Here is a 24,998-nt window from a genome sequence, read left to right on the forward strand (position 1 = left end):
AGAGCAACTGTGACAACTTCCACTTTACGTGTGATTCTTTATCTTTTAATTCCACACCTCTTGCCAAGACCCTCGCATTTACTTCTCTTACAACCCCATCTATAAATATACCTATTGAACAACCATGGTGACATCCTTGTCTAAGGCCTACTTTTACTGGGAAATAATCTCCCTCTTTCCTACACACTCTAACTTGAGCCTCACTATCCTTGTAAAAGCTCTTCACTGCTTTCAGTAACCTACCTCCTATACCATACATCTGCAACATCTGCCACATTGCCCCCCTATCCACCCTGTCATACGCCTTTTCCAAATCCATAAATGCCACAAAAACCTCTTTAGCCTTATCTAAATACTGTTCACTTATATGTTTCACTGTAAACACCTGGTCCACACACCCCTACCTTTCCTAAAGCCTCCTTGTTCATCTGCTATCCTATTCTCCGTCTTACTCTTAATTCTTTCAATAACAACTCTGCCATACACTTTACCAGGTATACTAAACAGACTTATCCCCCTATAATTTTTGCACTCTCTTTTGTCCCCTTTGCCTTTATACAAATTAGCCCATCTATCCTCCATTAGCTGTTTATATCTTACCCTAACTGCCTCCTCTTTTAGTTTATAAACCTTCACCTCTCTCTTCCCTGATGCTTCTATTCTCCTTGTATCCCATCTACCTTTTACTCTCAGTGTAGCTACAACTAGAAAGTGATCTGATATATCTGTGGCCCCTCTATAAACATGTACATCCTGAAGTCTACTCAACAGTCTTTTATCTACCAATACATAATCCAACATAATTCGTGTATATTTTATTCATATATTGGGAGTGTTGTTATTCTTTATAATATGTATTGGCAAGATTATCCTTTGTTAAAATGATAAAAAAACATAATGCTGCTAAGAGCCAAAGCTGCTGAAGAATAGACAGTAACTAAATCTTATGGTATTTAATCCACAGAAATCACTATTCAACTTGAATGACGAGGAAGAACTTACGCATGGTGGCTTCTCGCTGAGTGACTCCAACCTGAACGACAAGCTGAGTATCAGTGATGATGAGGATGACATGCTTGATGGTAAGGATTTACTGTCTACCTGAGGTAGTCACCTGAGTTCATGATGTGATTCAGCTAAACACTTACAAATGATAAACTGGCATAAGCACTTTAGCGGGTACCTGTTCCTTGTTCTACATTTCCCAGACCATCTACCAGTAAGCCTGAGCCATCTCTATCTCCCTCACCATATACCTGTCTGTCTCCCACATGATCTGCAAGGTTACTGCTGGAGCCTTGCAGCTCCACTGACTCAGAATAAGTGAATAATTTAGATTTACCTCTCTGTAACCTGTGTATAGTTTTAAGTAGAGTGTAAGCATTAGAAGTAGTCTGCCTGAAATGCTTGGACATGCTAATGGCTTACTTTGTAATATGTAAATCACACATTGTAAACTATACAAAGCAATAAAAATTTGAATTCTGTGTCACCACTAGACCACATGGGAATGTTGTACTGTATTGTACATCTTTAAGCTCATTTACTGCACTGTACTCTGTTGTATTGCACTGTGCTGTACTTTTAATCTGTTTTCTTTTCAGGTACTTGAGGTACCTTTACAAGTAATACTGTATTGTACTCTAGTTTATTCTTAGTATGTCCTGTAGGCCATCAATACAGCAGACTAAGTATGTTTTGTTGGGCATTTATCTATGCCTGACAGTCAGTTGATTAAGCAGACTACATGCACTTAATTGAAATGTTTATTATAATGGAATTTTCAGTTAATCAGACACCCCCCCTTCCCCCTCTCCCTATTTTTCTGTTTAATTAAACATTTACTGTATTTTGTTTATTGGGAGTTTACTGCCTTGTTTATCACCAGTGGGGGTTCCAATCATTGTATGTTTGTGTGTCAGAGACTCCTCAAACCAGACCCAGCATCTTAAGTTCAAGAAATTCATAACTTTCAAGGCAATTTTAGACCATAAGGCACTGGCAATTTTGCTTTGGTCCCTCCACCACAAGACAGATGCAAACATGTAACAGAATACTATTTCTTCCAGTGTGGTTCTTACACCCATTTATTTGCCAGCACTGCATATTTCTGTGGCAAAAATTGGATTGAAGATCCTGAATAAAAAAAATTGAGTTTTGCCAAGCTGACTCTTTTAATTTTATAATTTCCAAATTAAAATACACTTGCTAAATTAAGTTTTCTCAAATTATAAATGATGCATAATTTTTTTCATGACTCATTTATTCTCCCCAAATATTAATTTCTTCTTTCAACACACCGGCCGTATCCCACCGAGGTGGGGTGGCCCAAAAGGAAAAACGAAAGTTTCTCCCTTTACATTTAGTAATACAGTGGACCCCCGGTTAACGATCACCTCCAAATGCGACCAATTATGTAAGTGTATTTATGTAAGTGCGTTTGTACGTGTATGTTTGGGGGTCTGAAATGGACTAATCTACTTCACAATATTCCTTATGGGAAAAAATTCGGTCAGTGCTGGCACCTGAACATACTTCTGGAGTGAAAAAATATCGTTAACCGGGGGTCCACTGTATATAGAAGGGGTTACTAACCCCTTGTTCCAGGCATTTTAGTCGCCTCTTACGACACGCATGGCTTACGGAGGAAGAATTCTGTTCCACTTCCCCATGGAGATTTATTAATTTAAAGTTTTAATTTGATGGTTTTCTTACAATGTTATACAGTGTAAATTATAATACATTCTATTTAAATTTAGTAAGTTGTGTAATTTACTTATACAGTGCTGGCAATCCCCACTTTACAGCTCTTCACTTTATGGCATTTCACTAATACAGTGGTTTTCAATTGCATATACCCATTCTTCATTTTCTCAGACCACTTACAATAAATATATTCACTATAAGCTATTTTCACTATAAACTAAGGATGAAAATATTTTAAAGTAAGTAATGTGTGTACTGTATATGCATTTTTTGGGCCAAGCTATATTGCTTACTTAACCTTGTGGGGGTTGGTCCCATTGTACTACGACTTTGAAGCCAAGGTTGGTCCTATAGTTCTACTCCGTAAGCTCAGCTCACTCAGATAAGCTGTGAGCAGTAAATTTGGGCCTAGAGATGAGAGAATGGATCTTTGCAGGAAGTGTGCACCATGTAAAAAAAAATCCTGCAGGAAAAGTTCATAATGGGGGGAAAAACTGCAACCGTGTTTTTGGTTTAAAACGGTGACTTTTTGGTGTATTTTCGTATGGTTTTTATAATTGTATTCTCAATTTCTTGGTCTCATTTGATAGAATGGAAGATATATTACAAAAATAGAGATGATTTTAACTGGTTTTGGGACTGAAATTAGCTTGAAATTGAGCTTAAAGTAGCAGAAGTGTTTGATTTTTGCTGATATTCTAGCACACACAAACGATGTCACTCATTCCATACGTGTCCAACTGGCCAGTTTAATACACATTTAGGAATGCTCTGACATTATATATACAGTTATTACAATATTGCAGTAGTCTGTATAACGATAAATTTATTTTGTGTGTAACTAAAAATTCGAAATGGAATCAAGTGTAATATAAGAATGGCCTGGGGACATAACTAATGAATAGAGGAAATGTTTTTCTAGTACCATGAATGTCTACATTGTTGATTCTGAACCCTATTTTTAAATTGGCAGTTTCTTAATTGTGTGAAATTGGCCAAATTACTGATTTCTGATCACTTTATTGAGTTGTTGAAATAGGTAAATGGGCAGTTCCTTTTACTCAGTTGATAGAATAGAAGGAATACTAGCAAAATAACTGAGTTTGGTGAACTGGAACAATGGAATTGGTTGAAAATAGGGCTCAAAGTAGGTGAAATTACCGACGTGTAAATATTGCCAAGACCGTTAACTTTGTAAGAGTGTAAATCTGTAAGATTTCCATCAATTTTCGTACTTTTGGTGTCATTACCTTTGGAAAAGAATTTTTTTTTAAATTCTTGAATCCTCAGAGCAAGTTTGAGATCAGGGGTCTTGACCCTGAAAGGGTTAATATGTGAAAGTGAAAGAAGGCTATGGTTCACTTTACAGCGATTTTTGCTTTACAGCTGTAGCTCGGAACCTAGTTTTCTGTATAAGCAGGGGTCACCTGTATACTGTAATTAATTATAATGCACACACAAACTGTAAAATGGGAAAATGTATTTTAGGGTTATTATGCAATTTTATATTAGCAAAACTTTTCAGATAATGTCCTTTTATTCTTTGTTTTTACATAGCTCAGTTTGTCAAAGAGAAACATTTTGGTGGTGGTGGACTTTTGACAAAGAGAGAGGACCAGGAAGTAGATGGCAAACCAAAGAGTAGAAAGGATTGGATTGATGAAATTATAGCAGAATCAAAAAAGAAGAAAGCTGAATCCAAGAAAGAGAAAGAGGAGCAGTACGAAGCTGTCACTAAACTAGACTCGGAACTTCAATCTTTTATGAAGATTATGGCAAATCACACACTTACAGATGAAGATAAAGACGAGGTAAACTATACCTTACTAGTATTACTGAAAGGAACAGAATTTGAGGTAGGAGTTGTCCTCGAAAAGGTTGGAGGGGGAGGGTAAAGGAGGTTTTGTGGGCAAGAGGCTTGGACTTCCAGCAACTGTGTGTGAGCATGTTAGATAGGAGTGAATGGAGATGAATGGTTTTTGGGACCTGACGAACTGTTGGAGTGTGAGCAGGTAATATTTTGTGAAGGAATTTAGGAAAACCGGTTATCTGGACTTGAGTCCTTGAAATGGGCAGTACAGTGCCTGCTCTTTAAAGGAGAGGTTTGGGATATTGGCAATTTGGAGGGGTATCTAAGCTGTCATATCTGAGCGCCTCTGCAAAGACTGATTATGTATGAGTGATGGTGAAAGTGTTGAATGATGATGAAAGTTTTTTCTTTCTTTTTGGGTCACCCTGCCTTGGTGGGAAACGGCTGACACGGTTAAAAAAAAAAAAAAAGATATATATATTTCTCAGCACTAAGTAAAGAGGTTGTGTCTGTGGGCTGAAATTTGAGAATTATGACTATGCTGATTTCAAGGTTTCTTTTTTCCAGTGCTTCTATATTAGTTCGTGCTTTCCACACATCTTTTGTTAAAATACAGTGAATGCTGTGCCTCAAAAAACTGAAATGGAGGTAGCATCCAAAGCAAAGAGAACTAAAGGTATACACAGTCAGTCAGTTTACCTGGAGTAGAAGAAGACAACAGATGTTTTAATAAGCAATGAAAAAACTTTGGTACAGAGCAAGCTTTTATTATGACAGCACTTTGTTCTGTGTATAACTATGTTATTTTCATTGTGATCTCGACAAAGTGCAATACAGGTCCATATTCTTTTATCCGAAACCCTTGGGGCCATTAGTGTTTCAAATTTCAGAATTTTTCAAATTTCAAAATGAAGGTGGGGTCTAGGGCAGCACCCCATAATCAAACATTAACACTGCAGCAAAAATTGTATGAATACTCATACTGAGCGGGATAAATAGAGACTACAAATACTGCTACGGTTTATTTATAGAGTAATATATTGATAAATAAAAAATTGGGATAATTATAGACCAGGAACATCCTTTTCAAGACGATTGACTGTCACTATAATACAGTGGTACCCCGAGTTTCGAACTTTCTTCGTTTCAGAAGGCTGTTCAAGTGCCGTTACCAAACTAATTTTTTCCCATAAGGAATACAGTGGACCCCCGCATAACGATATTATTTCAATCCAGAAGTCTGTTTGGGTGCCGTTATAGACCAAATTTGTTCCCATAAGAAATATTGTGAATTAGATTAGTCCATTTCAGACCCCTAAAAATACACCTACAAAAGCACTTAGAAAAATAAACTTACATAATTGGTCGAGTTGGGAGCTGATCGTTATCCGGGGGTCCACTGTAATGTAAATTAGATTAGTCCGTTTCAGACCCCCAAAAATACACTTACAAAAGCACTTACAATAATACACTTACATAATTGGTAGAGTTGAGAGCAGTTCGAAACTCGGGGTTCCATTGTACTTCAGTAACTTGTCTTTGTTTCTTTAAATCATAGAGTGGTAGTTCCAACACCATATTCTTCAGTAAGATGCTGCACTGACACACCACGATCAAGCTTCTGCAGTAACTCTACTTTCTGTGTTGTTGATAACGTCAGATACTTCCTATTCTTTTTCTTACTGTTACCCATAGGGGTATCTGCAGCTCTTTGACATTTTCACTGTGAAATTAAACAGTCACAAAATAAAAATAATAATAAAAAAAATCAGCGAACAGCAGACACTTGTGTCAACACTGCAAGCGCTGAGACACAACTGTCGGCGTTGGAGTTATGTAGAGATGACCGACGGTTCACACTCCATGAAAAAACTTCTGTTTTTGGAACTTTTCAAATTTCAGAATTTTGAATAAAGGAATGTGGACCTGTATTATCACAAAAGCTTGCTCTGCACCTGTCTTCTGAATTGTGATGTCAGCACACTTTTGACAAGACAACAGTTGAATGATTGATGATGAATGATTTTCCTTTTTGTTGGGTAACCTCCACCATGGTGGGACAAGGCCATTAAGGAAAAAACTAAGAAAATCAAGGGAAATGACAAGGAAGCAGGCAGTGAGCTCAAGAGAAGACTACAGATTGTTTACAAATAAGAATGGGCCAGTATTAGGTAGGATAGGGTGGATTTGAAAGGCATATCACTGACTGGCATGTGGACAAAGGTGCAGATATGCAGAACTAGCCTCTTTGGACATTGTTTTGCTCTAAGTAGAACTTTTTGAAGTCATGCAGAACATTTGATACTTATAAATACTCCTAGCAGAAGAGGTGGAAGTAGGTATAAGTTTTATTCATATCAAGGTAAAGGTCATGTTGATGGCTGTAAGCCAGAATGTCACCGGATTGAAAAATCAGTTCAGTGCAACATAAATATGAATTATCCTGGTGATTAATATGGTTGGAGCTGCTGAGGTGTGTTTGGATCTTGCCTGCTTACAAACCAGTAGCTGTCCATGTAAAATGTGTTCTAAAGATTTTGCTATACTGAAAGCATTTTTTCTATGGTATTATGAGTATAAACAATTAGTGTTACTTCTAGGCATTTCCTTCCTTCACTTCACTCTTTGGCCAAGACTTTTTTTCCTCCTTTTCTCTCGTCAAGTTTAAAACTGAAGAGGCTCAGGTAGTAATCATTTTAGAATTTTGGAGTCACAATTTTTTATTGGTCAGTTTTTTTTATAATTGGCAGCTCTTTTTTATGCCTAATATTCATGTAGTGTTCTGATGTAGTCATTTTTCAGTTTCACGTTACACAATTTTTATTATTTGAAAAAACCTTGTAAAGTGTACATTGGAGTTTTATTAAATAATTTACTAATTTTTCAGGCCAAGAAATCTTGTGAGTTCAGAGATTATGACACCTTAGTTAAAGAGCTGTTCTTTGACCGTAGTGGTAAAGCTAAGGCCGTAGAGAAACTTAAGACCCCAGAAGCGTTGATCAAAGAAGAGCAAAAGCGTCTACTTGCACTTGAAGCAGATAGGGTACAGCGTATGAAAGGAGAGGAGGCCAAAAAGAATTCTGGATTGAAGAGTGCAGATGACCTTGATGATGGGTAAGGTAATGAATCTTTCAGTAATATTGCAAAGATGAACATGAACTTGTACATTTAAAAATTCCCTTCACAAAATGTTACCCTGCTTACACTCCAACAGCTCGTCAGGTCCCAAAAACCATTCTTCTCCATTCACTCCTATCTAACATGCTCAGCAAACTTGTGTGAGATTGTTAGATAGGACTGAATGGAGACCAATGGTTTTTGGGACTTGATGAGCTGTTGGAGTATGAGCAGGGTGATATTTTGTGAAGGGACTCAGGGAAACCAGTTAGCTGGACTTGAGTCCTGGAAATGGGAAGTACATTGCCTGCACTTTGAAGGAGGGGTTTGGGATATTGGCAGTTTGGAGGGACTTCTAAACTGTCATATCTGAGCTCCTCTACAAAGACAGTGATTATGTATGAGTGATGGTTTGAGTGCTGAATGATGATGAAAGCATTTTTCTTTCTTTTTGGGTGTTTCTTCTTGGGTCACCCTGCCTTGATGGGAAATGGCTGATGTGTTAAAAAAAAATTCTAAAGAAGTTATTAATAAGCATGGACTTAAAACATCAAGTGGGCATATGTGAGTATGTTAGATGAGAATGGAGAAGAATGCCAAAAGTCGAATCAGCAAAAAAGTACTGGTTTAAAATTTTGAATGACAATTGATAGAGACTGGGAATGTACAAGAGTATAGTGGTGACAGCATTTATTTTTTAGATCAATTTGTGGTGTGAATATTATGCTGAGAATAAAAAGTGTAAAAATTAGAATATGGCATTTTGGTATGAAACGTTTCAGTCAGAGGGAGGAAGAGAGGAGATTAATTAGCCGTTGAGAAAGGATAGAACAGAATAGGTTGACCAAGAGTGTGTATAAATCTGAGGTTGATGGAAGATGTTGGGGACATCCCAGTAAATTTTAGGAGAGTGGTGGTGTCAGGCTGCGGTCAGAGGTCACGTGTGGTCGCTGTCCTAAGCTGTCTGGGAATTAGCGTGGGGTGTTAACTGAGCACCATGGCCTGCTGTAGTGTTTTGGAATCTCAGGTTCAAGTGTTGAAGAAGGAAGTTCTACTTGTTCAGGAGAAAAATAGGAGGCTGAAGCTTTGCCTAGAAGGTTTTGGGAGTGAGTGTGAGATGGTGGGAGCTGGTGAGGAAAAGGATACCAGCAGTGAGCTAAAGAGTTGCAGCTGCTTTAAGTGGTAAGTGGTTCAGAGTTTAGGAAGAAGGAAGATAAGGAAGGTTAATAGAGAAGATGTGAAGGTAGGAAAGAGATTCTCTGTTCTCTAAGATGAGTGTACTTCAGTGGTTAGTGAGGTTAAAGGCACCACTGACTCCCCTGCTAATCGAGGTAAGAATATTCTAATTGTAGGAGATTCTCGGGTAAGATATATGGACTGTGCTTTTTGTAACAGAGCTAGGAAGGTCAGACAGTGGTGTGCTTCCCAGGAGCTAGTGTTGGTGACATAGTCAGCAGGTTGGATGATAATGTCAGGTAATGGGATCAAGCCCATTATCTGTCTTAGTACTGATAGAAATGACATCAGGAAGGGCAGGAGACAGGAGCTGCTGAATAAGTACAGGTCAACCATAGATGTTGTTAGGTCTAAGGGAGGGATCCCAATCATATGTAGCATCTTGCCTAGAAGGGGAGTGGGCAATGAATGGATGTCTAGGGCAATTGGTATAATTGCTGGCTAGACAGGTACTGCAAGGAACTTGCAATCCCATTCATTGATAACTGGGCAATTTCTATGGCAAGCATGATAGGTATGCAAGAGATGGGCTTCATGTCTCTGGGGTTGGAGTGGTTGCATTAGCCAATTCGATTGAGGGGGTCATTGATGACTTGTCTAGGAATTTAAACTGATAGATTTTAGAGGTATGGGTGTTTGTGAAAGACAATCAGGCTGCATCATTAGGGTTGAAAACAGCAGATATTACCAGGATACCCCAGGAATATGTTTAAAAGGCAATATTCAAAATAAAATTGCTAGTAAAGGCAAAGCAATTGCTCAACAAACTAAGAGATAATAGAGGGCAACGAGTGACTAGCTCCCTTAAGGTTTACTATACAAATAGTAGGAATCTAAGAAACAAGATAGATGAACTAAGATTACTTGCAAGTGCAGGTAATATAGATATTATTCCTATAACAGAGACCTGGTTCAGCTGGAATGATAGAGAAATGCCTTCTGAATGCAACATACAGAGTTATAAACTATTCCACACTCATAGGGTCAACAGGAAGGGTGGTGGAGTGGCAATGTATGTCAGAGATAATTTAAATTGTTGTGTTAGACAAGATGTAAGATTAGAAACATTGGACACAGAATCTGTTTTAGCTACAGTTTCTTGAAGGTCATGAAAAATTTTATTTTGGGTGTGATTTATAGGCCCCCCCAAACCTTGATAGGGACTGCGGTAGGCTGCTATGGGACGAAACTCATAAGGCATCTAGATATGAAAATGTGTTAATGGGAGATATATAACTTTATACAAATTGATTGGAACAGTGTTACAGGAAATCTAGAGTCTAGTGACTTTCTTAATACGGTTCAAGACTGCCTTTCAAAACAGTTTGTGACAGAACCAACTAGAGGAAACAGTCTACTTGACTTGGTGCTTGCCAACATAGAATCACTAGTTAATAATCTTGAAGTAAGTGATGAGCTACGGGAAAGTGATCACAAATTACTTAGTTTCAATATTTTTTTTTTTCAACAAGTTGGCCGTCTCCCACCGAGGCAGGGTGACCCAAAAAGAAAGAAAATCCCCCAAAAGAAAATACTTTCATCATCATTCAACAATTTCTTCTCACTCACACATAATCACTGATTTTGCAGAGGTGCTCAGTAGACAACAGTTTAGAAGCATATACGTATAAAGATACACAACATATCCCTCCAAACTGCTAATATCCCGAAACCCCTCCTTTAAAGTGCAGGCATTGTACTTCCCATTTCCAGGACTCAAGCCCGGCTATATAAAAATAACTGGTTTCCCTGAATCCCTTCACTAAATATTACCCTGCTCACACTCCAACAGATCGTCAGGTCCCAAATAACATTCGTCTCCATTCACTCCTATCGAACACGCTCATACATGCCTGCTGGAAGTCTAAGCCCCTCGCCCACAAAACCTCCCTTACCCCTTCCTTCCAACCTTTTCGAGGACGACCCCTACCCCGCCTTCCTTCTCCTACAGATTTAAATGCTCTCCATGTCATTCTACTTTGATCCATTCTCTCTAAATGACCAAACCACCTCAACAACCCCTCTTCAGCCCTCTGACTAATACTTTTATTAACTCCACACCTTCTCCTAATTTCCACACTCCGAATTTTCTGCATAATATTTACACCACACATTGCCCTTAGACAGGACATCTCCACTGCCTCCAACCGCCTCCTCGCTGCTGCATTCACAACCCAAGCTTCACACCCATATAAGAGTGTTGGTACTACTATACTTTCATACATTCCCTTCTTTGCCTCCATAGATAACATTTTTTGACTCCACATATGCCTCAACGCACCACTCGCCTTTTTTCCCTCATCAGTTCTATGATTAACCTCATCCTTCATAAATCCATCCGCCGACACGTCAACTCCCAAGTATCTGAAAACATTCACTTCTTCCATACTCCTTCTCCCCAATTTGATATCCAGTTTTTCTTTATCTAAATCATTTGATACCTTCATCACCTTACTCTTTTCTATGTTCACTTTCAACTTTCTACATTTACACACACTCCCAAACTCATCCACAAACCTTTGCAGTTTTTCTTTAGAATCTCCCATAAGCACAGTATCATCAGCAAAACGTAACTGTGTCAATTCCCATTTTGTATTTGATTCCCTATAATTTAATCACGACCCTCTCCCGAACACCCTAGCATTTACTTCTTTTACAACCCCATCTATAAATATATTAAACAGCCATGGTGACATTACACATCCCTGTCTAAGACCTACTTTTACCGGGAAGTAGTCTCCCTCTCTTCTACACACCCTAACCTGAGCCTCACTATCCTCATAAAAACTCTTTACAGCATTTAGTAACTTACCACCTATTCCATATACTTGCAACATCTGCCACATTGCTCCCCTATCCACTCTGTCATATGCCTTTTCTAAATCCATAAATGCAATAAAAACTTCCCTACCTTTATCTAAATACTGTTCACATATATGCTCCAACGTAAACACTTGATCTACACATCCCCTACCCACTCTGAAACCTCCTTGCTCATCCTCAGTCCTACATTCTGTTTTACCTCTAATTCTTTCAGTTATAACCCTACCATACACTTTTCCTGGTATACTCAGTAAACTTATTCCTCTATATTTTTTACAATCTCTTTTGTCCCCCTTCCCTTTATATGAAAGGACTATACATGCTGTCTGCCAATCCCTAGGTACCTTCCCCTCTTTCATATATTTATTAAACAAAAATACCAACAACTCCAACACTATATCACCCCCTGCTTTTAACATTTCTGTCATGATCCCATCAGTTCCAGCTGCTTTACCCCCTTTCATTCTACATAATGCCTCGCGCACCTCCCCGCACACTCACATCCTGTTCTTCTTCACTCCTAAAAGATGGTATACCTCTCTGGCCAGTGCATGAAATTACCGCTTCCCTTTCTTTGTCGACATTTAAAAGTTCCTTAAAATATTCTCGCCATCTACCCAAAACCTCCAACTCCCCATCTACTAATTCCCCTACTCTGTTTTTAACTGACAAATCCATTCATTCTCTAGGCTTTCTCAGCTTGTTTAACTCGCTCCAAAATTTTTTCTTATTTTCATTAAAATTTCTTGACAGTGCCTCTCCTACTCTATCATCTGCTCTCCTTTTGCACTCTCTCACCACTCTCTTTACCTTTCTTTTACTCTCCATATACTCTACTCTTCTTATAACATTTCTGCTTTGTAAGAACCTCTCATGAGCTAACTTTTTCTCTTTTATCACACTCTTTACTTCATCATTCCACCAGTCACTGATTAGTCGCTGTTCCAGATTTCCTCTTGGCCGACTTTATGGGTATGAGAAATTACCTGGGTGGGCTAAATTGGGATGACTTTGCTATGTGTCAAGTAGGTTGGGTTGGTTGCCAATATGATGTATTTCAGAGCATAGTGCTGGCTGCCCAGATGACTTTTTGTCCTGAGTAGGGAAATTAGATCTAACAAAAATGATCCCAAATGGATAAACAATAGATTAAAACAAATCATTGCTCACTAGAGAGGCATATATAAGCATATCAAAAGAGGGGAAGGGCAGTTAAGAATTCAGTATATTCAATTAAAGAGAGAAATAAAAAAAGAAATAAGAAAAGCGAAAAGGGAGTATGAGGCTAAAGTCGCAAGGGATTCGAAGACTAACCCAAAAGGGTTCTTTCCGGTATACAGAAGTAAGATTAGGGTGAGATATGCAGAAGTAAGATCAGGTCAGATCACTGACAGTGATAAGGTAATGTGTGAACTTTTCAATACCTACTTCCTCTCAGTTTTTACTCAGGAAGATACTGGCAAAATTTTAGAAATAAATTATTGTTGAGGTGGTTTGGTCATTTAGAGAGAATGGATCAAAGTGAATGACATGGAGAGCGTTTAAACCTTACCTTTGTGGGAAGCAGCCGATGTTATAAAAAAGTATTTGTTCTTGACATTCCTCTCTATTTTCAGGTTTATTATAAATAAGGATGATAGATTTCATGTTAGCTACAAAGATGGTGTAATGATAACAGAAACAGTTGAATCTGAAGACAAGGAGGAAAAAGATGAGGAAGATAAGAATCAAGATGAAATAAATAATAGTGCAGGTACAGTAATAATTTGTTTAGCAAGGTTTTAACCTCATAGAAGTAATGACTTTTAAAGTCTCTTTGATGAAAAGTTTGTTCTCTTTGTCCTTTTTTTTCACATTAATTCAATTAAGTGTATCGGGTAAAATTAAACAAACTAATTAAAAAGTTTATTTATTCTTACATACTTAATTTTTACAAAAATGCAAAATGACATTACGTATCTCCCCCCCCCCCCCCAAAATACTAACGCTAAGCATTATGTAAATTAAGCTTAGGTTAGGCTAAGTTGAAATAAGTTGAAGTTCATCTCTTAATTGATGTGAGTCTCCTAAGTTCAAGGTACATTTTCTGTTGTATTGAAAGTTTTATTCCTCATCTGGTTCTTACATCTTTGTAAAGTGCAAAATATTAAGTTAATGTGCTTAAAGTGATAAAGAGAATGACATTTGAGGAAAAAAATTCTCTTTACATATGCACTATATTGTGTATCAGTGCATGATTTATGTTGTTCTGTATAACAAATCTTTGTTTATACACGGCAACGCATGCTAACCGACTAAAAAAAAATTAGCACGTCACACTATATAGGTGCCTTTATAACAGGAGCCTTGAGCATGGTAAATCCTGAATGACTGGTGAGTTGTCTGGCAAACTGGCTTAAAAACACTGCTTTATAGTGCTGTGTATCATTCATGTGACAGTCACAGAGACATGACAATGTTGATGGAAACATTATTTTTCTTTTCTGATGAATATCCTTTCAAGAGGATGCTTTAATGCTGGGGAAGAGCTCTTGTTCCAGGAGATTGGAGCTGCTCTCTCCTTCCTCAGATCAAACCTAATTATCCCTTTCCCTCTCATTCCCCAAGGGCTGTATGGTCGTTATGGGTTTAGCACTTCCCTATGTACGTATATAATAAATATGAATGTACAAAATCATGAACAGTAAATTTATTTGAGAGCATTTCATATATTAATTTTCCACGTTAATTTTAATGTTTAATTTCTAGCTTTTGTTATAATTTCTGTGACTGTCATTAGCTTCCTTGTTACATACATTTTCCACTGTCAGTTTTCAGACCTTGTCTAGTTTCTTCAAAAATTATTTTAAGAATGAATATTATTTAATATGAGCTAATTTGACTAATTTATGTTTTATTTCAGAAGAAGATGGAGAGGAAGAAGAAAGAGAAGAGGACAGTGAAAATGATGAAGAAAAAGAAGAGAGTTCAGATAATGAGAGTGATAAATATTCAGATATCCTTGAAGAGAGTGATAGTGAAGTGGATGAAGAACTACCAAAGGAAAAGGAAGTTAAAAAAGTTACCAATCAGAAGAGAGAGATGATGGAAGCAGCTAAAAAAGAAATACCTTATACATTTGAAGGTAAAGCATTAAGTAACAATGAACTACTGTATTAGTTTTTTCAGGCATGTTATAAAAATATGCTACAGTATAGATATCTTCATTTTGGACATTGATAGGGAATATTGTTCAGCACATTTTCTACTTTTACCACTACATTAATTATATACAGTGCTGACCAGTTGAAAAGACACATTCAACATCTGGGTGTCTTTATTGGTGAGATGTTTAGCCAACCACTGACTCTTTGTAATCCATTATACAGAATATATACTGGAGACAGTGAAAGAAGTGGTGGCAATTTTCTGCTTATATATTTTCTACTTTTTTTTTTTTTTTAAGTCGGCCGTCTCCCACCGAGGCAGGGTGACCCAAAAAGAAAGAAAATCCCCAAAATTAAAATACTTTTATCATCATTCAACACTTTCACCTCACTCACTCACTTATTTTCTGTTTATTTATTGTATTAATATTAATTTTTAAAGCTGTTACGTGTAACTAGTTTTTAAAGGGATAGTGTATTATGATTTATGTATCTGGTATCCCATTAGACATATTTAAATTTATGAACTTAAAAAAAAAATCCTGGGATTTTCTTGGGAATCTCCCATATATTGGTATATAGGGAAATTAACATGTCTTGCAAAAGGTGGACTTATGATGTAGCACCAAATTTATTTAATATTTCCTCACAATGTGCAGAACTTTACCCAGTATTGTGTATTTGTGTTTCACTTAATGTTTCATGAAATACATGTATAAGCAGTGTAGACAAATGCAGTGCTCACCATTTGGATGCAAAGACAGATTGTAGAGCAAACTTTTATTGGGACAGTGTCTTGCTCTGTGTAGACCTTTGTCAAGTCATATGCAAGGTGACTTGATAAAACTGTGCTGTAAAACCTTGTCCCAATAAAAGCTTATACTGCAACATGTCTGTCTTCTTCACTGCTGTTGTTAGTCTGCCATTTGAATCTAATGTTCATTGTGTTGTTGAACTTGCAGTGTTTTGTTTCCTGCTATAGTTTGCCTTACACCCATGAAAGTGAATATTATTATAGTGAGCTATTAGTTGTGTTAGTAGACTGCACAAGCATCATCATGGCTCATAATGTGTGTCAAAAGTAGCAAAGAGGAGTCTACTTACAAGAGAAAGAAAACTCTGATGGGGTAAATAAAAAAGGGAGTTATTAGATATGCTCACTGTGATGAGAGAGCAGCAAGTTGGGAGACCATGCCTTAGTCACCATCACAGCACTATAGGCACTGTCTCCAGTTGTCATTCTGGTTTCCCATCCAGTATTAGAAATAGTGGGGGGGGGGGGGGGGGTTCCTTTCCTGGTAACCAATTTTTTTTTTTTTTTTTTCCAACAAGTCGGTCGTCTCTCACCGAGGCAGGGTGACCCAAAAAAGAAAGAAAATCCCCAAAAAGAAAATACTTTCATCATCATTCAACACTTTCACCACACTCACACATTATCACTGCTTTTGCAGAGGTGCTCAGAATACAACAGTTTAGAAGCATATACGTATAAAGATACACAACATATCCCTCCAATTGCATACACTAAATTTTTTTAGCTTTCTTTCAACGTACCAGCCGTATCCCACTGAGGTGGGGTGGCCCAAAAGAAAAAACTAAAGTTTCTTTTTTTAAATTTAGTAATATATACAGGAGAAGGGGTTACTAGCCCCTTGCTCCCGGCATTTTAGTCGCCTCTTACAACACGCATGGCTTAGAGGAAGAATTCTGTTCCACTTCCCCATGGAGGTAAGAGGAAATAAACAAGAACAAGAACTAGAAAGAAAATAGAAGAAAACCCAGAAGGGTGTGTGTGTATATATATGCTTGTACATGTATGTGTAGTGTGACCTAAATGCAAGTAGAAGTAGCAAGACATACCTGAAATCTTGCATGTTTATGAGACAGACAAAAGACACCAGCAATCCTACCATCATGCAAAACAATTACAGGCTTTCGTTGTACACTCACTTGGCAGGACGGTAGTACCTCCCTGGGCGGTTGCTGTTTATCAACCTACTACCTAGTTTTTTAGGAGCTATCTTACCAAAAAATAAAAAGGTAAATGCAAAGGGGCAGTCATAAATCAGGCTCATCTGTATGTGTATTACTATATAGTCTTATAGACAGATATTTGCAGTGTCTAGACTAACTGGGATTTACAGGAATGCATCCCTGTGAATCTAGAGTGACTACTACATCTTTTTATAAATGTTGCTTCATTTCTGGATGTTAAAAGAATGTCGCTTCTCATTAACTCGGAAAGTATAATAGAGTGCTCAGTGTATACTCGGAACATAAATTTTCTAATAGGTGTAAAGATTACTGTACATGCAGAACAAGGTTTTATTGTGACTACATTTTGTTCAGGGTAGCACTTATCCTGCATATCATCTTTATACCCATACCTGTCAGTATTATGACCATACATTACATCCACTAAACTTCCTATTGTGATTAGGTAGTGGAGCTCCTTGGTGGCTGTCCATAGAAGTTATACCATCCTGTTATACGAGTGTAAAATAAAAGCCTGTTGAACATTTTGCACTCTCGCAGGATTGCTGATCTCTCTTTGTGTCTCATGAACATGTAATATGATAAGTGAAACTCACAAACTTTTATTTACATTCAGTACACACTTCCATGTATTCTAATGGAATTAAATATCTTTATCTTTTGTAACTGGGAAATATTTACCTCTATAAGGGGGGCTCCTTGGCGTGGTGAAGAGGCTCTTGGTCTGAGGAATTAGACCTGTCGGTCTCCTTCCTCAGACCGAACCTAATTACCCCCCAATCCCCCCTTCCCTATCCCATCCTCCCCTTTTCCCTCTCCTCCTCCCCCTCTTCACCCCCCCCCCTTTTGCCCTTCCTCTTTTTGGCCTTTGGGATTTTTCCCACAGACCCGCTAGTTCCTAGGTAAGGGGAAAGGGTACCGGGGTCCATCCCATTCCGTTGAGGTTCTTGGCGGTGATGTAGTTTGCCGTGGAATCTGGATCGCCTGGGGATGTCCCGATCCCTCTCCGGTATCCCGGAGGGTGGCTTTGGGTGTCTTTCGGGCGACGGGTGTATCTCTGGAAGCCACCTTTCGGATTCCGGGGGTGGTGGGCGAAGGAGGTATGCTTTGTGGCGGATATCCGGCCGCCCTCTCTTTTGTCCACCGAGGTAGCTTGGCAGATGTGAGGTTGCTATCCCGGATTGCTGGTTTACTGGCATGATGGGTAGGGTATGGCACGGGTTCCATGCTGCATCTACGCTACTTGCGGTGCTGAAGTCCTCTTGGGCGCAGAGGGAGATTTCTGGCCCTTTCATTCCTCCTGGGAACTATCCCTCCCCAGTCCCCCATTTTTTCTTTCTTTCAACACACCGGCTGTATCCCACCAAGGCGGGGTGGCCCAAAAGGAAAAATGAAAGTTTCTCCTTTTACATTTAGTAATATGTACAGGAGAAGAGGTTACTAGCCCCTTGCTCCCGGCATTTTAGTCGCCTCTTACAACACGCATGGCTTACGGAGGAAGAATTCTGTTCCACTTCCCCATGGAGATAAGAGGAAATAAACAAGAATAAGAACTAGAAAGAAAATAGAAGAAAACCCAGAGGGGTGTGTATATATGTGCTTGTACATGTATGTGTAGTGTGACCTAGGTGTAAGTAGAAGTAGCAAGATGTACCTGAAATCTTGCATGTTCATGAGACAGAAAAAAGGACACCAGCAATCCTACCATCATGTAAAACAATTACAGGCTTTCGTTTTACACTCACTTGGCAGGACGGTAGTACCTCCCAGGGCGGCTGCTGTCTACCAACCTACTACCTATATCCCCCATTTTTTATTCTTTTTTTATTTTTATTTTCTTTTCTTTCTTTTTTTTTCTTAAAAACAAAAAGAAAGAAGTAACCTAACCATTGAGAACCCAATCCATGAACCTGGTACCCCAGGGCCCCTTCTTGATACCACACCCCGTTCTGACCCTGCCTCGTCTTTGGACCACTCTTCGGACACTCCTCATGCCTCTGTACCTCTTGCCGGTGCTGTTTCCTCACCCGCTTCAGGTACTGAGGTCTCGACTGACTTCTTTGATTTATCTGACCTCCGCTCTCCTTTGACTATGCTTCCGGCCTCTCCCTCTACGGTGCGGCAATTTTCGAATCGCCGGCCCATTCCACGTCGGACCAACTCTGGTCCCACGCCTAAACGCCAATGACAATTACCTGCTGATAATACTTCTCCACCTTCTCGTTCTTCTCAGAAAAAATCGACACGTCCTGCACTCCCTTTCCACGCTCAGTTTCAGACTGCACAATGGACTAAATTCTTCACTTTACGACCGACTTCCTCTACCGCCTATCTTTCCGACCACAGTATTGGCAAGGCACTCCTACACCATGTTGGTAAAGATATTTCTTTTCATGCTCTTAAGAGCAGTACGTGCACCATCACGGTACAGAAGCTACCCAAGCTCATGATCTTTCTCTTCTTTCCCATATAGATACTGTTCCTGTCACTATTGAAAAACATCATTCACTCAATTCTTGTAGTGGTACCGTCATTCTGCCCCATACCATAGTTCAACAAAATTTCCAGACATGTGGCAATGACATTCTTGAACAGCTGGAACTCCAAGATCTCCCAATCCTCAAGGTAGACACTTATGTTCTTCCTGCCCGCGGGCAGAGACGATACCCTAGCAATGTGGCTCGTTTAACTTTTGACAGCTGTGAACTCCCATCCTCAGTTTATGTAGCAGGACATCGGTTACAAGTTCGAAAGGTGATCCCTACACCGCAACAGTGTAGAAATTGCTGGCGATTTGGCCATCCAGCGAAATATTGCAGATCCATAGCCGAATGCCCAGTCTGTGGTGCCGATGACCATTCTAATACGTCTTGCAATCGACCTCCCTCTTGCCTTAATTGTCATGAGGCTCACCCTTCGTACTCTCGCCGTTGCCAAGTCTACTTAAATGAGCGGGAAATCCGTTACCTCAAAGAGGCAGAAGGTCTCCCTTATGCCATGGCAGTTCCTCATCTCTGCCTCCAAGGGAGACTACCTCGTGTTTCAAAGCGTCCCCCCACTTCTGGGGTCCCATCTTCTGCAACCTCCTCTGTGGTTACCTCTCCAATAGTCACTCCTGTATCTAATTCTTTTGCTGTCCTAGGCTCAGACGTCCCTACTTCAACGCCTCAGTCTGTTCTCGCTTCTTCGTGTTCTCCCTCACAAGCCTCAGTATCGACGAGACCTCGTACGACACCTCCCAATCGTCCCTATACTTCTCAGAAGTCAAAAAAAGGTCCTTTAACTCCTCCTTCCCTTCTTCCACCTCCTCATTTTACCTTCCCTGTCTCTGTACCGGGTTCTTCCCCTCTCACTGGCTCTGTTACAAGGTTCGCCCTCCTCCTCGTACTAATCCTACCTCCCCTGTTCCCTAACAAGTTTCTTCCTCTTCTGCCACCTCCCAGGTTTCTGCCTCTTCTGTCCCCTTCCACGCTTCTTCTCTAGTTCCCTCTACCCTTTTGCCCCCCCCCCTACCTTGGTACAGTCCATTACAGTTCCAATCTTTACTCATCCTCCCCCTACCATCTCCAATATTGTCTCCCATACGACGTCTCTGAATTCCGAAACATTTGAAGCAATCTCTGAATATATTGCAGAGACCAAACCATCAATGGACACTGATCCACCCTCTGTTCCTTCTCTCTCCTCTCCTCCATCTGCGCAACTCCTTTCTTCACAGCGCACCATTCCTTTGCTGCTTGAACATTTTTCGTTGCCTCCGTATGTGGACTTTTCTAACCCCTCTAGTCTGCAGGAGCCCTTACCTGCGGATTTCAAGTATCTTTATCATCGCCAATCATGGCCTATTTACAGTGGAATATACGCGGCCTCAGGGGTAATCGGGGTGAGTTTCAGATGTTACTTTCCCAGTTTTCCCCTGTTGGTGTTTGCTTACAGGAACCAAAATTACACAATGCTGTTATCTCTCCTATCTCAGGCTATAATTTATCGTATTCTTCAGATCCTTTTCCTGATGGGACCTTTAATGAAAGTGCCCTTCTTCTACGCACTGATATTCCGTACCATCAGCTATTTGTTCGTACTTCGCTACATTACACAGCAGCCTGTATCCACTTGCATAGGTGGTATACGCTCTGTTCTTTATATCTCTCTCCTTCTCGGGCATTATCTATTCCGGATATTGCCTTTCTTGTTTCGTCATTACCACCACCGATTTTGTTAATTGGCGATTTTAATGCCCATCATTTCCTCTGGGGGGGGTCTCACTGTGATTCCCGTGGCATTCAGTTAGAGGCTTTTCTTGCCACCCACCCCCTCCATGTTTTAAATACAGGTACTCACACCCATTTTGATCCTCGGACTCACACTCTCTCTTGCATCGATCTCTCAGTCTGCTCTTCCTCCGCCGCATTAGACTTCACCTGGTCTGTTCTCCCAGACTTGCATGACAGCAATCATTTCCCAATCATTCTTACTTCCCCTTGATATTCACCACCTGTTCGTAACCCACGCTGGCAATTTGATCAGGCAAATTGGAACCTTTACAACTAACTGTTTTTAGTGAGGCTCCTTCTTCGTCCTCCATTGATGAGCTTTTACAACTCTTCTCGTCCTCCGTTTTAACCGCAGCTTCTCATTCTATACCCCAAACTTCGGGAAGGCATTCTCAGAAATGCGTGCCTTGGTGGTCTCCTGCTTGTGCTCGTGCAGTACGTTTGAAATGCGCTGCATGGGGCAGGTTCCGGTACAATAGAACCACGGACAGACTTCTTGATTTTAAGCAGAAGCGTGCGATCGCTCGCCGTGTCATCCGTGACGCTAAACGCACTTGCTGGCGAGATTGTCTCCACCATCACCTCTGCTTCCTCTATGAGTGCAGTCTGGAGAAAAGTACGAAAACTGAGTGGTAAATATTCTCCTGACCCGGCTCCTGTTCTGCGGGTTGCCGGTGTTGATATAGCAAACCCACTAGATGTTGCCAATGAAATTGGCAATCATCTGGTCCGTATTTCTCAGGGGCTCCATCTATGCCCCTCGTTTCTTTCCTCAAAGTCTGCCAGAGAGTTAGCACCCTTGGACTTTTCTTCTCTCAGAGAAGAACAGTATAATGTGCCTTTTACACTTCAAGAACTGGAGGGAACACTCTCAGCTTGCCGATCATCGGCAGCTGGGCCCGACGACATTCATATTCGTATGCTACAACATTTACATCAGTCAGTCCTTGCAGTCCTAGTACGCATTTTCAATCTTATTGGGTCACAAGGAGTTCTTCCACAGCTGTGGAAATCTGCCATTGTTCTCCCTTTCCGCAAACCAGGCATTACGGGACATGAAGCCCCCACTATCGTCCCATTGCTCTTACCAGTGCAGTTTGCAAAGTGATGGAACGCCTGGTAAATAGATGTTTAGTGTGGTATTTAGAGACACAACAGTCTCTCCACTTGTCAATATGGCTTTCGTAAGGGATGGTCTACCATAGACCCCTTACTATGCTTGGATACGTATGTTCATAATGCCTTTGCAAATAACCACTCAGTTATTGCCATATTTTTTGACCTTGAGAAGGCATATGACACAACTTGGAGGTATAATATTTTGGCCCAAGCCCACTCCTTAGGCCTCCGAGGCAATCTACCATCCTTCCTTAAGAACTTTTTAACTGATAGACATTTCCATGTTCGGGTTAATAATGTGCTCTCCCCGGACTTTATCCAAGCTGAAGGTGTCCCCCAGGGATGTTTTCTGAGCACAGCACTTTTTCTCCTTGCTATTAATGATTTGGCCTCTAGTCTTCCATCAAATATTTGGTCATCACTCTATGTTGATGACTTCGCTATTGCCTGTGCAGGCGCTGATTGTCACCTCATTACAGTTTCTCTCCAGCATGCGGTCGACCGTGTTTCCAATTGGGCCACCACACATGGGTTTAAATTTTCCAGCACTAAAACCCACCAAATTACTTTCACTAGATGCTCTGTCATCTCCAATCATCCTTTGTACCTCTATGGCTCCCGTATCCCTGAATGTGATACAGTCAAGTTTCTGGACCTCCTCTTTGACCGTAGGTTATCCTGGAAACCTCACATTACCTCTCTGAAGGCAACTTGTCACAGCCGGCTGAACCTTCTTAAAACCCTTGCTCATCTTTCATGGGGAGCTGATCGTCGAACCCTCCTTTGCCTACATTCCACCCTCATTTTATCGAAACTTGATTATGGTGACCAGATCTATTCAGCAGCATCTCCTGCTACTCTCTCTAGCCGTAACCCCATTCATCACCAAGGATTACGTTTATGCCTCGGTGCTTTTCGCTCTTCCCCTGTTGAGAGCCTCTATGCAGAAACGAACGTTCCATCCTTATCCGATCGCCGTGATGCCCATTGCCTTCGCTACTATGTACACTCATGATCTCAGCAATCCTTCCATTTATAGAATGGTCACTGATATTAGTAGACATTCTTTATTTGTTCGCCGCCCCTGTTTACTCCGTCCCTTCTCTCTTTGCCTTCATTCGCTCATGTCTTCTCTTCAATTACCACCTTTCTATGTTCATGTAGCATCTCACTTTTCCCTACCCCCCTGGGAAGTTCCAGCTGTTCGAGTCTGTTCTTTCTCTCTCCCTTGCTCGAAAGCCCAACTGTCTACGGTCGCTTCCCGCTCTCTTTTTCTTGACCACTTCCACTCTCATTCTCATGCCATTGCTGTGTACACAGATGGCTCTAAGTCTTCTGACGGCGTAGGATTCGCAGCAGTGTTTCCAGATAGCGTCGTATGAGGGCATTTACTATCTTCGGCTAGTATTTTTACTGCTGAATTGTATGCCATCCTTGCAGCACTTATCCGTATTGCATCTATGCCTGTGTCATCATTTGTGGTTGTCTCAGACTCCCTTAGTGCTTTACAGGCTATACAGAAATTAGATACACCTCACCCCTTAGTCCTCCGTATCCAACTTTGGCTACGCCGCATCTTTACCAAGCATAAAGATATTGTTTTTTGTTGGGTCCCTGGTAATGTTGACGTACAGGGCAATGAACAGGCAGACACTGCTGCGCAGTCAGCAGTACATGACCTACCAGTTTCATATAGAGGTATTCCATTTACGGACTATTTTGCTGCAATATCTTCCCACCTTCACACCCGTTGGCAACAACGTTGGTCTACTATGCTCGGTAACAAACTTAAATCCATTAAACCGAGTATAGGTTACTGGCCGTCTTCTTATCACCAGTGTCGAGGTTGGGAGACTACTCTCTCCCGTCTTCGCATTGGCCATACTCGTCTTACTCATGGATATCTCATGGAGAGGCGCCCTGCTCCTCTCTGTGAGAATTGCCAGGCTCCATTATCAGTCAGCCACATTCTGTTGGACTGCTCACTTTATCAACAAGCACACAGAATTTACCTCTGTCATCATCTTCGCTCCGCTGCTCTCTCTCTTTACCTTCCCTTCTCGCTGATGGACCCACCTTTCATCCGGACTCTCATTGACTTTTTGACAACAACTGACTTACTTCACAAATTCTGATACCTTCAGCCCTTTCTACCGCAATCTCTTGCTACCCTCTACCCCTGCACTATCCCCTGCCCCGCTGTTTTCTGTAACCTACTGATCATCCCTCCCCGTTTCTGCCGCCCAATACCCTCGCTTCCTTCCCTACCCTGCAGCGCTGTATAGCCCTTGTGGCCTAGCGCTTCTTTTTGATCATAATAATAATAATGGGAAATATTTATTCTTGAATCTTGTGGAACACTCTACTTGCTGATCATGAGGAAAAAGCCTATTTCTATATAAAAAAAAGTTTATAGGGTACATTAGGGAGCAACAAAAGTTAGTTGTGAAAGGGTTAAAAACTAGTTCATAATTTTTTTAAATTTTTCCTCTCTTACAGTACCCCAGGATTATGAAGCATTTTGGGCTTTGCTTGATGATCATTCTCCAAAAGAAGTAGGCCTTATCTTGGAGCGAATGATAACATGTAATCATCCAAGTTTAGGTACCAATAATAAGGAGAAATGTGATGATATTTTTGCCTATCTCCTACAGGTAAGTGCTAATCTTTAATGTGTTCTGTCTTCATTTATATGGTGTAAAATGTTAAGAATGCACTTAATTTTTGTATAACATAGATTCTTATAAGAACATAAGAAAGAAGGAACATTGC

The 24,998-nt window shown here is 40.3% G+C and overlaps 1 protein-coding gene across 1 annotated transcript in view; it reads left to right on the plus strand.

The window, feature by feature from the left end:
- Positions 1 to 771: 771 nt before the first annotated feature.
- The window catches only part of l(3)07882 (Nucleolar protein 14 homolog l(3)07882), a 46,573-nt gene continuing 22,346 nt past the window's right edge, over positions 772 to 24,998 (plus strand). Inside the window, exons 1-6 of the mRNA XM_070094103.1 lie at positions 772 to 1,082; positions 4,264 to 4,517; positions 7,404 to 7,630; positions 13,309 to 13,445; positions 14,595 to 14,816; positions 24,726 to 24,880. Of these exons, the coding sequence (XP_069950204.1) occupies positions 947 to 1,082; positions 4,264 to 4,517; positions 7,404 to 7,630; positions 13,309 to 13,445; positions 14,595 to 14,816; positions 24,726 to 24,880 (1,131 nt within the window). The 5' untranslated portion in view covers positions 772 to 946. The remainder of the gene's footprint in view (positions 1,083 to 4,263; positions 4,518 to 7,403; positions 7,631 to 13,308; positions 13,446 to 14,594; positions 14,817 to 24,725; positions 24,881 to 24,998) is intronic.

This window comes from Cherax quadricarinatus, chromosome 44 (genome assembly GCF_038502225.1).
Source record: "Cherax quadricarinatus isolate ZL_2023a chromosome 44, ASM3850222v1, whole genome shotgun sequence".
Taxonomy (NCBI): domain Eukaryota; kingdom Metazoa; phylum Arthropoda; class Malacostraca; order Decapoda; family Parastacidae; genus Cherax; species Cherax quadricarinatus.